This window comes from Stegastes partitus, unplaced genomic scaffold (assembly GCF_000690725.1).
Source record: "Stegastes partitus isolate 25-593 unplaced genomic scaffold, Stegastes_partitus-1.0.2 Scaffold340, whole genome shotgun sequence".
NCBI classification, from domain to species: domain Eukaryota; kingdom Metazoa; phylum Chordata; class Actinopteri; family Pomacentridae; genus Stegastes; species Stegastes partitus.
In genome coordinates this window covers 59,563-69,997 of record NW_007578071.1, presented here as the reverse complement: position 1 = coordinate 69,997, position 10,435 = coordinate 59,563, and the positions used below count along the sequence as shown (strand labels likewise).

The following is a 10,435-nucleotide window of genomic DNA, read 5'->3' as shown; positions in this document are numbered from 1 at the left end:
AGCCTGTAACAGCCCACATCGTCTACCTGCAGCCTGTAACAGCCCACATCATCTACCTGCAGCCTATAAAAGCCCACATCATGTACCTGCAGCCTGTAACAGCCCACATCACGTACCTGCACCCTATAACAGAGCTCCTGCAGACCTCAGATTAATGCATAAAATATTAAATAGCATATTCAGTTGATCAAATGTAAATGTAACACTCAGCGTGTGATTAAATTGATTAATGCAATATTCAGCATATTGCATTACAGAGCTCTGGGTCAAACTCTCCCTGGCATCAGACAGAGTAAGACTAACTTACCCTGCCAGCTTGTATCTTTTATACATCCATATTACCCCTATAATTATCACAGTTGTTTTTTCCTCTTCGTGTGTTGCTTATCTATTGACACCAGCAGTCCGTCTTCACTCCTTCGTCCTCCCAGGATGTTCTGCAACTTTGTTAATAACAACTCAGTTCTCTTCCTTTTTGCAGCAATCCCCCCACGATCGTCCCTTGATGTCCTCATCTGACTCTGAACCGTCCATTTCTCTGTATAAGAAAAGGATTTAAACATCTTCTTTTCTAATCCTTTGTTGCGAACGTTATATCTTGCAAATTTCAATAATTACATTTCATAGTGGCCTAACGATTACTCATATGTTGATTCATCTAAGGCAGTTACTTCTTTTACTGGTTTACTGAATGTAATACTTTAATGGCTTGAGAAATACATTGATTATAGAAAAATAATATGTATTGCTTTATTAAGAATATAGTAATACTCAAGAGATAAAATAATACTCAACACCGCACAGCAGCGTGACCTTCACCAGCCTGTCTGTGGATTACTGGACCTTCAGTTGGAGCTGCTGGATCCATATCTAACTCCAATTACTACTCTTCCTGGTACTCTGCTTAAAGTTTTGCTTTATATTAATGCCGTTAGCATGGTAGTTAAAGAGAAGCTGAACATTTACTCAGTCCTTTAAAACTCTGAACAGTGGTGCACCAGCTGCGCTGAATGACTCCCGGTTGAACCACCGTTTAGTAATTGCACGATTTCTCTGTTGATAAGTAGAGGACTTCCTCTTACACTCAAAAACAAATACCTGAGGAAACCTACAGGCTCACAGGTGAATGCAGCTGTACTTGTTAACACCAGTCAGCAGACCTGTGATGGCTGAGACAAACCTGAGTATATACCTGTGATTTACAATTAGCCCCACTGCATGAACATGGCTATAAAATGAGCTGTGAACACCAGAACTTTCCCTGTTTTGGATCTCACGGCTTCACATGGAAAAACAGCCCAATGAATGGTAAATGATTGGCAACCTGTACAAAGAAACAGATGCAGCAGGAATCAGGAGGTACAGGAGGAGTCCTCATACCACTAATCAGAGCTGCAGAGGTCGTCTACAGATGACAGCGTGGACAGTACGCTGCTGACACAGTCTGACTGTGAACTAGTGCTTCAGTCATCCTAGCCTGCGACAATCATCCACATCCACTAGTTAAGGATGAAACTAACTCTGGGGGGCTGTAGGACTAGTGGCTAATTTAATGTGTTACTGACATAAACGTTTCAGATCACATCCTTTTATCTGTGGTCATTGATATTTCAAACTCAACTGACACAACTTGGGAAATAACGTCCATTTTAATTAAAATGTATTTCACTTGCTTTGGGGAATACAAATGCTCCAAAGTTTTCAGAGTACTACATTGTTTAAACATAAAAAAAACAAAGAAAATGGATACTTGGCTTAAAAACTCTGCTTACATTCGTCTAACATATGATTTAGAAAAGTCTTTCAGACAAGCAAACATAACAGTTACAAGGGTTTCAGCACATAGCTTCTAAAATTAAATCAACAACCTGTTTATAAAAAAAAGGGGGGGGGAAAGGTGTAATTGAGAATTTGTTTTAACAGAAAGACAGCACATCACCTGCATAACTGACCAGTTTCACAACACAGATGTTTAACCTTTTGTTTTTTTAAAGAAGTGTTTCTCTGGTCAAAAATAACTAGAACAAAAATTATCAGAACGCATGGAAGGTTATAGACAGCAGAGTTTGCTAATGCTTAAAAAGGTCCCTTCACAAAGTTATTCCAGAAATAAAAGGGGTTCTGCAGGAGCAGGCTGATGCAGTGGAGTCATGGTGCTAGCACAATGAGGTGACACCTTGATCTGCTGCTCTTCCAAACTGTGTAGTCCTGAAGCGCCATCACTCTAAATTAGTAACAATCATTTCTGAGTCCATCAACACTACAGTGTATGCGTGACTTCAGCTATACAGTGGTGCAGTGACTCCAGAAGGTGCTCAGCTCCAGTCCTTCACTCCATACTGTCTGGGTCTGCCTGGGCCATGTAGGCGTCCAGTTCGGCATCCAAGTGACCCTTGGTCTTTGACATGTAGGCATCTAGCTGGTTGTCTAGTTGTTCACGTGTAACAGTTGGCCGACCAACACCTCGGCCCCGCCCACGGCCACGACCACCTCGCCCAGCAAAGCCACCACGCCCACGCAGTCCACCGCGGCCTGTCCAACAAAACAGAGCAATGGTGACCACATGGCAAAGAACAAGAGTCTGCCCTCAACTCAAAGGCTTCTCTCTGTTACAATTCAGCTCATGTGAACTACAATCTTTTTTTCCAGCTTTAATAATACAGGAAATAGGGAATAATAGCGGAAGTAAAAAAAAAATAATTGCTAGCCCTTGACCTCTGGCTACTCCTCCTCGAGCTACTCCTCGGGACATAGCTCCTCCTCTTCCAGCAGGTCCTCCACGATGGCGGCCTCCTCTCCGCATGGGCAGACGGCCAGCAGAGCCACGGCCTCGCATGGGACCACCCGTAGACACTCGCTTCCCTGCATAATGCAAGGTCACAGCATCACTGTCAGCAACATCCAGATATCTAGAGCGCTGCCCCACATTAGGGATGCCGCTGGACTCAGAGCCACATTCACAGGTGAGACAGTGTGCAAGCAGTTTGTGGCTACACACCTCTCAGAGACAGAGCTCCCCTCATTACTCCTCCTCTGGCTCGTCCTCGGAGGCCTCCCCTGGTCATCCCCCTCATTCCTCCTCTGCCTCCAGCAGGCCCTCCACGCATCAGAGCCCCGACAGGCCGGCCCAGCCTGGCTTGGATGTTGCTCTTCCCCAGGCGCTGCTTCAAGCTCTGACACAAGTTAACCACAGATGCAATTATGGGAAAAAAGAAATCAGCCCAACAATGTGGGAGATTCTTAACGACGGCTTATTGTATTGCTCAGCAAACCAGAACCTTTCATGAAAAAAAAAATGCAGCCCTCTTATTCATTTGGATTTGGCAAGTTCATCAAAACCAGCACAAGAAGTTGCTGAGAAGGTACTCGGTATGAAGGAAGCTTTGTCACTGGAAACTGCTGAGAAATTCCTCTGACAGCTGGTACCAACACAAACATGCGGCTCATAAAACCAGTGGCAAGAGTACCTGGATGTTGGACGACTTTTCTTTTACATTACAGTCACTTCCATGTTTTAAACACATACATTATATATATAATGAGGTTCAGTGTTCATATAGCACAAACCCATCCCCAATCTCTCCGTTATTGTCAAGCCTGGTCTTCGACAAACAACTTGACAGACGGCCCTCTTTCATTAGCTTTACACAGTAGTGGTGAATGTCAGTCTACAGCTACAACACAGTTCTGCATGGTAAACAGGTCCACTGACGCTCAGGCTGGTCAGCCTCTGCCCTTACCTGCTTGTGATTCAAAGCGGCTTGCACTGAGGGCCGGTTCTCCATCTGCTGGGCCAGCCGACGATTGCGGGCACTGGCTAAATGTTGCTGTTGCATGGTGGCTCGAATGCTTACCGCAGTGGGCTGCTTGTTCTTCAGCATGTTAGTGAAGCTTTAGAGGTGGGAGGGAAAAAGAGGGAGGAAGTAAAAGAAGGGGACAGGGGATATACAGAGGAGGAGGAGGAAGCAGGGTTCCACATCAAGTCATTTCTCACATCATGGATCCTGCCACACAGACTCGGTGGCTCTTTGTCACATAAGACTCGTTATGTTGCACCTGTTGGCACTTATTTTCTCTCTCAATCATATGACAATCCAGATCATTTATACTTGAACTGAGCATGTGCACAAGAAGAAAGGCAAACTGAGACAAAGATAGAAACAGAGAGCAAAAAGACGTAGGACAGAAGAGGAGAGCAGGCTGAAGAAGAGGAGCCCCAATGTGCCACTTACAGGCCTCTGGCTGATGGTCGGGGATGTCATCGTCATGCTACAGCAACAGAGGCCCTGGACATGAGCTGTGCTTGGCCACCCAGCCACTTACAGCATGGACCGTGACTTGCAGCTTTAACCACCAGGTGAGTGGTGCAGGAGCAGGGAAGGAGGGAAGGGTAGGGGGTGGGGGCTTGGTCACGTCCAAACTCGGACTGAGCACTCTGTCTTATAGATTTGAGCACAAAGAGAGAAAATGATAGAAGATGAGGACAAAGGAGCATGTGCTTCATTTCCACTGGTTTGAGAGAGAAAACTTTGAGAGGCAGTAAAGACAACGAGGTGCCCCATCTCCCTGGTTTGGCCTTTCTGTTCCCCTTAAAGGCGTATACTTGATGTATATGTTGCTGTGTAAACAACAGGGAGCAAGCGTGCCAAGGTACTGCAGGACAGTGGTCTGGGTCAGCATAGGCTTACCAGGGCTTACCGAGCACGACCACTACCCTCTCCCCTTCTCTACATGTGTGCACTGCTCACACAAGACATGTGGCCCCGGCATGCCCCCTCTGCCCCACACTGCAATTGCATTCAACTCTTCTGACATCTCAACAAATGTGGACAAGTCCAACAAAGTTGAGTGAGCAGTGCACACACGGGGAACAGTCAGAACAGCATCCATGTTGGGTCCGGTCCCCAACAGTAGCTTCCGTAGAGAGCACTAGAACCTTCACAAGCCAAGGCTGGCCTTGCATCTGGTGACTAACTGCTGACAGGGTGCGTGGCGTCTCACCGCTCATTCAGGGACACTTTGGTGGTGCTTTTCAGGACAACTTTTTGGGAGGAGGCTGCACTCATTTTGACAGACTTTGATTGTAGGCTCCTGGAAACAGACAGGACAAGAAAACAACAAGATAATCAGGTAGGCAGCAGAGGGAAGCAAGCCAACTGAAGGCAGTTTTCCAAAAGCACGCCCAGTGTGTCTGTTTTACAGAAATAACCCATTATCATAGGGGTTCAACTAGCTGGAACTTCTTTTGTCAGCAATGTTAGGCTGTTGCTAAGAGATTTACCGTAACGTCTTCCTAAGGTTAGATTAACCTCAACAGTTTGTTCAAACTGACGGACTTGTCTTCTAGCAGAGACATTATCTGCAAAAGCTAAACAAGAAGCACAGTCACGTCCCACAGCATGACATAAGCATCTTTGGTGGTGCCTAAGGCTGGATGATCGGCTGGTGGCCACGCTAGGAGGCCACCACTCAGAACCTCAGAACTGTGTCTGGAAAACAGTAGCAGTACGTTCAGACCTGGGCTTGACAGGACAGAGAAAGAACAGCAGACAAATGTATTGATGTCAGTCCACCTCACAGTCAAGAGGACTAACCCTAACCACGACAGAGTGACAGGGTTATGACACCCTAACCCTAACCCTGTCATGTGGTGCTCAGACCTCCTCGCTCGTGTTTCTACTGTCCATGTCCAGTTAGACCAGTTGTACATGGCAGGAAGCGTGCCATTCATACTGGGTTGGTACATTAATCAGGTTTATCATGACTGAATGTATCCAGAGCAGGACTTTGGCTTTTACTAGAAAAAAAGCTTAAACTTATGATACTTCCTTAAAACCACCTATTGTACATGTCTAAATTAAAATTGTAAATAATTACACATTAAAATATCTAAATTACTATCCGGATACCAGCACACCGACTAGAGGTTCTGGTCCAGGTCGACCAGACAGGGCTCCACTTTCCTCTGAGAGGTGCTGTAAGCTGAGCTCCTTAAATAAAATCAGACCAGAGGACAGAGACACGCTCCCACCGTGGGGTCTTTAAAACGGCACAGGGTTCGGGTCTAACCCAACATGTATGGAAATGACCGGCCCAACCCAAACCGGTACCGAACAGGTAACGTGAACCTGACGGTGACGTCTGAACACCTGTCTGGCCAGGTATCACACATGAAGCGCACTTTGCTTCTGGTGTCACAAAAACATGGCATTTAATTAAAACGCACTTGTAGCTTAAAGTTTCTTCTCCTAGTGGTCCGGAACCCTGACCCGGTTCCCTTCAAACGGGCCTTAGTGGTTTACGGTCCTACTTACGGCGGACGCTGCGTGGGTCGGTGAAGCCTTCAGCCGCCAGTTAGCTTTAGCAGCCTGCTAGCTCCGTGTCCGTGTTATCTTCCGTTAGAACTCAACCGGTCACGCGCTGCTGTCCTGCGCGCTACAGAAAACTCTCAACGAACTCCGGGTGGATTCGGTTCGTCTCAAGATGATTCTGAAATTGTAGAGACGGGTCCCCTGCGGTTCTCCTGCCTAAAATGGAGCTGCTGCGGCTGCTGTGCAGAAAATGGAGAGGTTACGACTACTACGTCACGCTACGTCACATCCGGTCTGCTCGTGTTGACGCTTTTCTAAAATGGCGGCCGCGGCTCTGGTCGAGACACCTTCAGGGAAAGATGCTGTGGCCGAAGGGCTGCTGGACCTCCTGAAACCAGCGATCCAGCAGCTCGATCTGCACGTGCACTCAGTCAGGTAACCCGGTCCTCCCGGACCCAGACTGCTTGTTTACGGGTAATCTGCACGTGCCCCGTTTCTCTGGGATCTCCTGACTGCCTCGTGACTTGCTCAGTGGCTGTTCTTAAATGAACCTTAAAAAACAAAGTGCGCATAAACTCATGTAATGTGTCCTCCCTCTGCTGTAATCTGATTACTTTGTTCTTTGCAGAGAAAGCCAGGTTGAGTTAAGGGAACATATAGACAATCTGGCTACAGGTAAACATCTGCCATGTTTGGTAAATCCACGACACACGTGTTCAGTTTTTATTAGTGTCATACATAACAGCAGCTGTTCAAAATGCTTGCAGAACCATAAGTAGCGCGTGCTTGCTAACCGCTGGTTGGGTCTTCATTCTTTGCAGAGTTATGCAGAATAAATGAGCATCAGAAGGTGGCTCTGGATCTGGACCCCTACGTGAAGAAGCTGCTGAATGCAAGACGGAGAGTCGTGCTGGTCAACAACATCTTGCAGAATGCTCAGGTCAGTGGCCACACTTCTGTTCAGTCTGGTCAAGCTGAACTCACGGGTGTCTTCAGCAGGAACAGTGGGATGTGAGAGGTGTTGCTCAGTGGGACAAAGGCTCCCAGATGTATTATCAGCTCAAGTTCCACTTGTTTGTGGGTTATTGTATGGTTCCCAGTAGTAGAGCCACAGTACCGTCTAGAGCAAACAGGTGCAACTGGAGAGCAGCTGGGACAGAACCGAGGGGAGTGCTGTGCCGCCCTGGGGATACCACTGAAAGGTCCCGAGTCGTGCTTCTCTGAGACGTGAAGGAGAGCGCTAGACCAAGATCACTTCTAACCCACGCTGTTTGTGCTCATGTAACATTGAATTGTCGCCACCAAAATTCACAGCACAGATGTTTATTTTTATGGATATTTTGTCAGACACAAAATTCAGAGTTTCGCTGTGCAGAGCTACAGCTTGGCAGTGACTCTGCTGGTTAACATGTAGTCCTAACGGACTGCACTTCAACACTATTTAACACTTGTTTTTTGTCAGACAACAGAAACAGAAATGTATGTTGCATGACATCAACTTCTATGGATGGTTTCCAAGAAAAACTCTTTGGCACAAAACTGTAAGACGAACCTTTGTTAAAGATTCTGAAAAGAATCCTGATGAATAGCGGGAGCACATTGTGAAGGTCGACCAAAGACACACCTGTGTAGTTCAGATGGAGTCCAGCATGTTGGGCTTGAACCTGACCAGGACAACCACAAAAAAAGACATTTTCCAGCAAGACAGCAGTCCAAAGCAAACTGCCAAATCACAGAAAAAGCTCTGAAGAAGACAAAGGAGAAAACTAGGGTCTGGCCAAGTATGTCACCTGACTTGAATCCAATAGAACACCAGAACCCAGAACTGGGTTATTTACAGAAAAAGGTAGAGCAGTGCGACCCTGCCAGCAGAGCTGAAAATAAAAATACTGTTTGAAGAACAACAGAACATCTTTCTAGAAACTTGTGCAGCACTGATGAGGAGGATTGAGTCTGTCATCAAAAACAAATGTGGACACACAAACGACTGAACCAATAGAAGATTTGAGTGCCATCATGGAAGGTGTGCTGCCTATTGTTGCCTCACATTCCTCTGGTGAGGCCTAGTGCATCTAAACGGTTTCTTTTTATTTTTACAGAAGAGCAAGTGCCCTGTTGCTATGCTTAGGACTGATGCTGTTACTGAGAGGTGAAGCCATGTAGAATCATTTAGTAGGGTTAGGGTTAATCATTTGCACGTCTGCTGGGTACTGCAGTGAAGCATTTAGCAGCTTAACAGTCAGATGTTTTCCTCAGGCACTAAAGCAGCACTAAAAGGAGAATGAATGTTGGACTTACAGGTTAACCATCACTCTGGATGTTTGCCTTGCCTTGTCTGCTGCCCTCTGGTGGCTAAAAATTCTGTTGCTGCAGTTTGATATTCTATCCAGCTGAGCCAGGACTGCTGTACCGATGCCATTACGTGTACTACTGCCATGTTTACTATCACTAGTACTTTAACTGCTACAAAACTAGTTAGTTAGCAGTCATAATTACATTAATACAACTGCTACGACTGTAACCTTTATGATAATGATTATTGTTAATATTAATGCTACCACTACAATAAAAACACGAGTAATACTACTACAAACTGTACTGCCATTACAAAGGCTACCACGCCTAATGATACCCAGCTACAGGGTTAGGATTGACCAGGGTTGACCAGCTAACCCTAATATTACTGTCCCACTACGGCTGCAGCTACAGGGTTAGGGTTGACCAGGGTTGACCAGCTAACCCTAATAATACCGTACCACTACGGCTGCAGCTACAGGGTTCGGGTTACCGGCTGGTCAAGTTGCCAGAAAATAAAACAGTGTACAAGCAAAAACATAACCTAAAACTTTGCTGTCTCCAGGAACGTCTCAGGCGACTCAATCACAATGTGGCCAAAGAGACAGCACGAAGAAAGACCATGCTGGAGGCATCGGGGGTGTTCACCTCTCGCTCTCCCAGCAAGCCTTGAGCCTCCACCTCCTGCTCAGCACAGCGAACACTGTGAGCTCTTCTGACCTGGAGGGACACATGGACACCAGGAGGACCAATCTTTGATATTCACTTATGTGTTTGTGTAATAACATGCTCTGCTTCTGTCGTAATGCAAATCCAGGCTGCCATTCGCCTGCAATTAGGCAGCTTACGCATATAGTCACTAAAATACAACGACTGTATTTGTTCATAATTTCTGTCTTCTGATGAAAGGAAGAAGTGTTCTTTGGCTGAGGGACTTTTATGTAATAAATCACAAACACTGATTCTACAGATAAGAGAAATACTTCTCTTTATAAAGAAATAGTCAGAAAATGTAATAGAAAGGATGAACCTTAACTCTAAGCCTGTGTCATGCCAGATAGATGCTAACACTTGGCCTGAGCATTGTCCTATGTCCTAAAAATGTCTGTAAGGATGCTGTCTGCTCTCTGACCTGCAGAGCAAATGTAAGCTTAATAGCACTCTGTGGAGTGACTTCATGAAGTTCAAGATTTTAGCTGGCTCTTATTGTCCAGAGATTAAAAAGTACTGACGTGTTCACCTCGACTTTTACGTGCTTGTGAAATTATGTTTTTGATTGATATTCACTGCTTATTTATTCATCTTTATCAAGTGTACATTATCTTTTTTTTCATGACTCATGTCAACATGCTGATGAGAGCAACCAGAGCAGATGTTTACTGAGGTCCACGTCAGTGGGTTGTGGGACAGAAGATCAGTGCTGTTGATTTACCTGTTTCATTGTTTCTTATGAGAAACACGGTGAAGAGATGAACTTAGATCATCAAAAAAGAAAGTGACTGTCTTAACGGGACCGTAGATGTGCTCAGAAAATTCCATATTTCCATGTATATTTGGTTCCCATTAAAGTAGATGTTAACCTCCAGAAGAGGACATAAAAGGTCAGTTTTGTTTTTTTGTTTAAAAAAAAAAAAGAATTAATAAACAAACAAAAAAAAATGCATTTACATTTGGAAAATAAATTATCTGTACATGTTGAATGTTATGCTGAAATGTAGACAAACTCCACATTTTCCCAAGTTAAGCTCTTAAAGTCACTAAAAGTTACTCTAGTTAATGAATTCACTAGAATGAATTTGAAGTGAACCAGTGGAGCACAGTGCAGTTAT

General features: G+C 45.2%; 2 protein-coding genes across 2 annotated transcripts; one reads left to right on the top strand and one right to left on the bottom strand.

Annotated features, from left to right (window-relative positions):
- Positions 1-1,630: 1,630 nt before the first annotated feature.
- chtopa (chromatin target of PRMT1a) lies at positions 1,631-6,531 on the bottom strand. The gene is made up of 6 exons (XM_008284037.1): positions 6,315-6,531; positions 5,002-5,091; positions 3,741-3,891; positions 2,999-3,173; positions 2,716-2,862; positions 1,631-2,532 (listed from the first exon to the last, which is right to left on the bottom strand). Exons 2-6 carry the CDS (start codon positions 5,064-5,066, stop codon positions 2,330-2,332), a joined length of 741 nt encoding a protein of 246 aa, XP_008282259.1. The 5' UTR covers positions 5,067-5,091; positions 6,315-6,531; the 3' UTR covers positions 1,631-2,329.
- A 76-nt stretch (positions 6,532-6,607) lies between these two features.
- snapin (SNAP associated protein) lies at positions 6,608-10,206 on the top strand. Its single transcript, XM_008284036.1, has 4 exons — positions 6,608-6,746; positions 6,940-6,986; positions 7,133-7,251; positions 9,172-10,206. Exons 1-4 carry the CDS (start codon positions 6,631-6,633, stop codon positions 9,277-9,279), a joined length of 390 nt encoding a protein of 129 aa, XP_008282258.1. The 5' UTR covers positions 6,608-6,630; the 3' UTR covers positions 9,280-10,206.
- Positions 10,207-10,435: the final 229 nt, after the last annotated feature.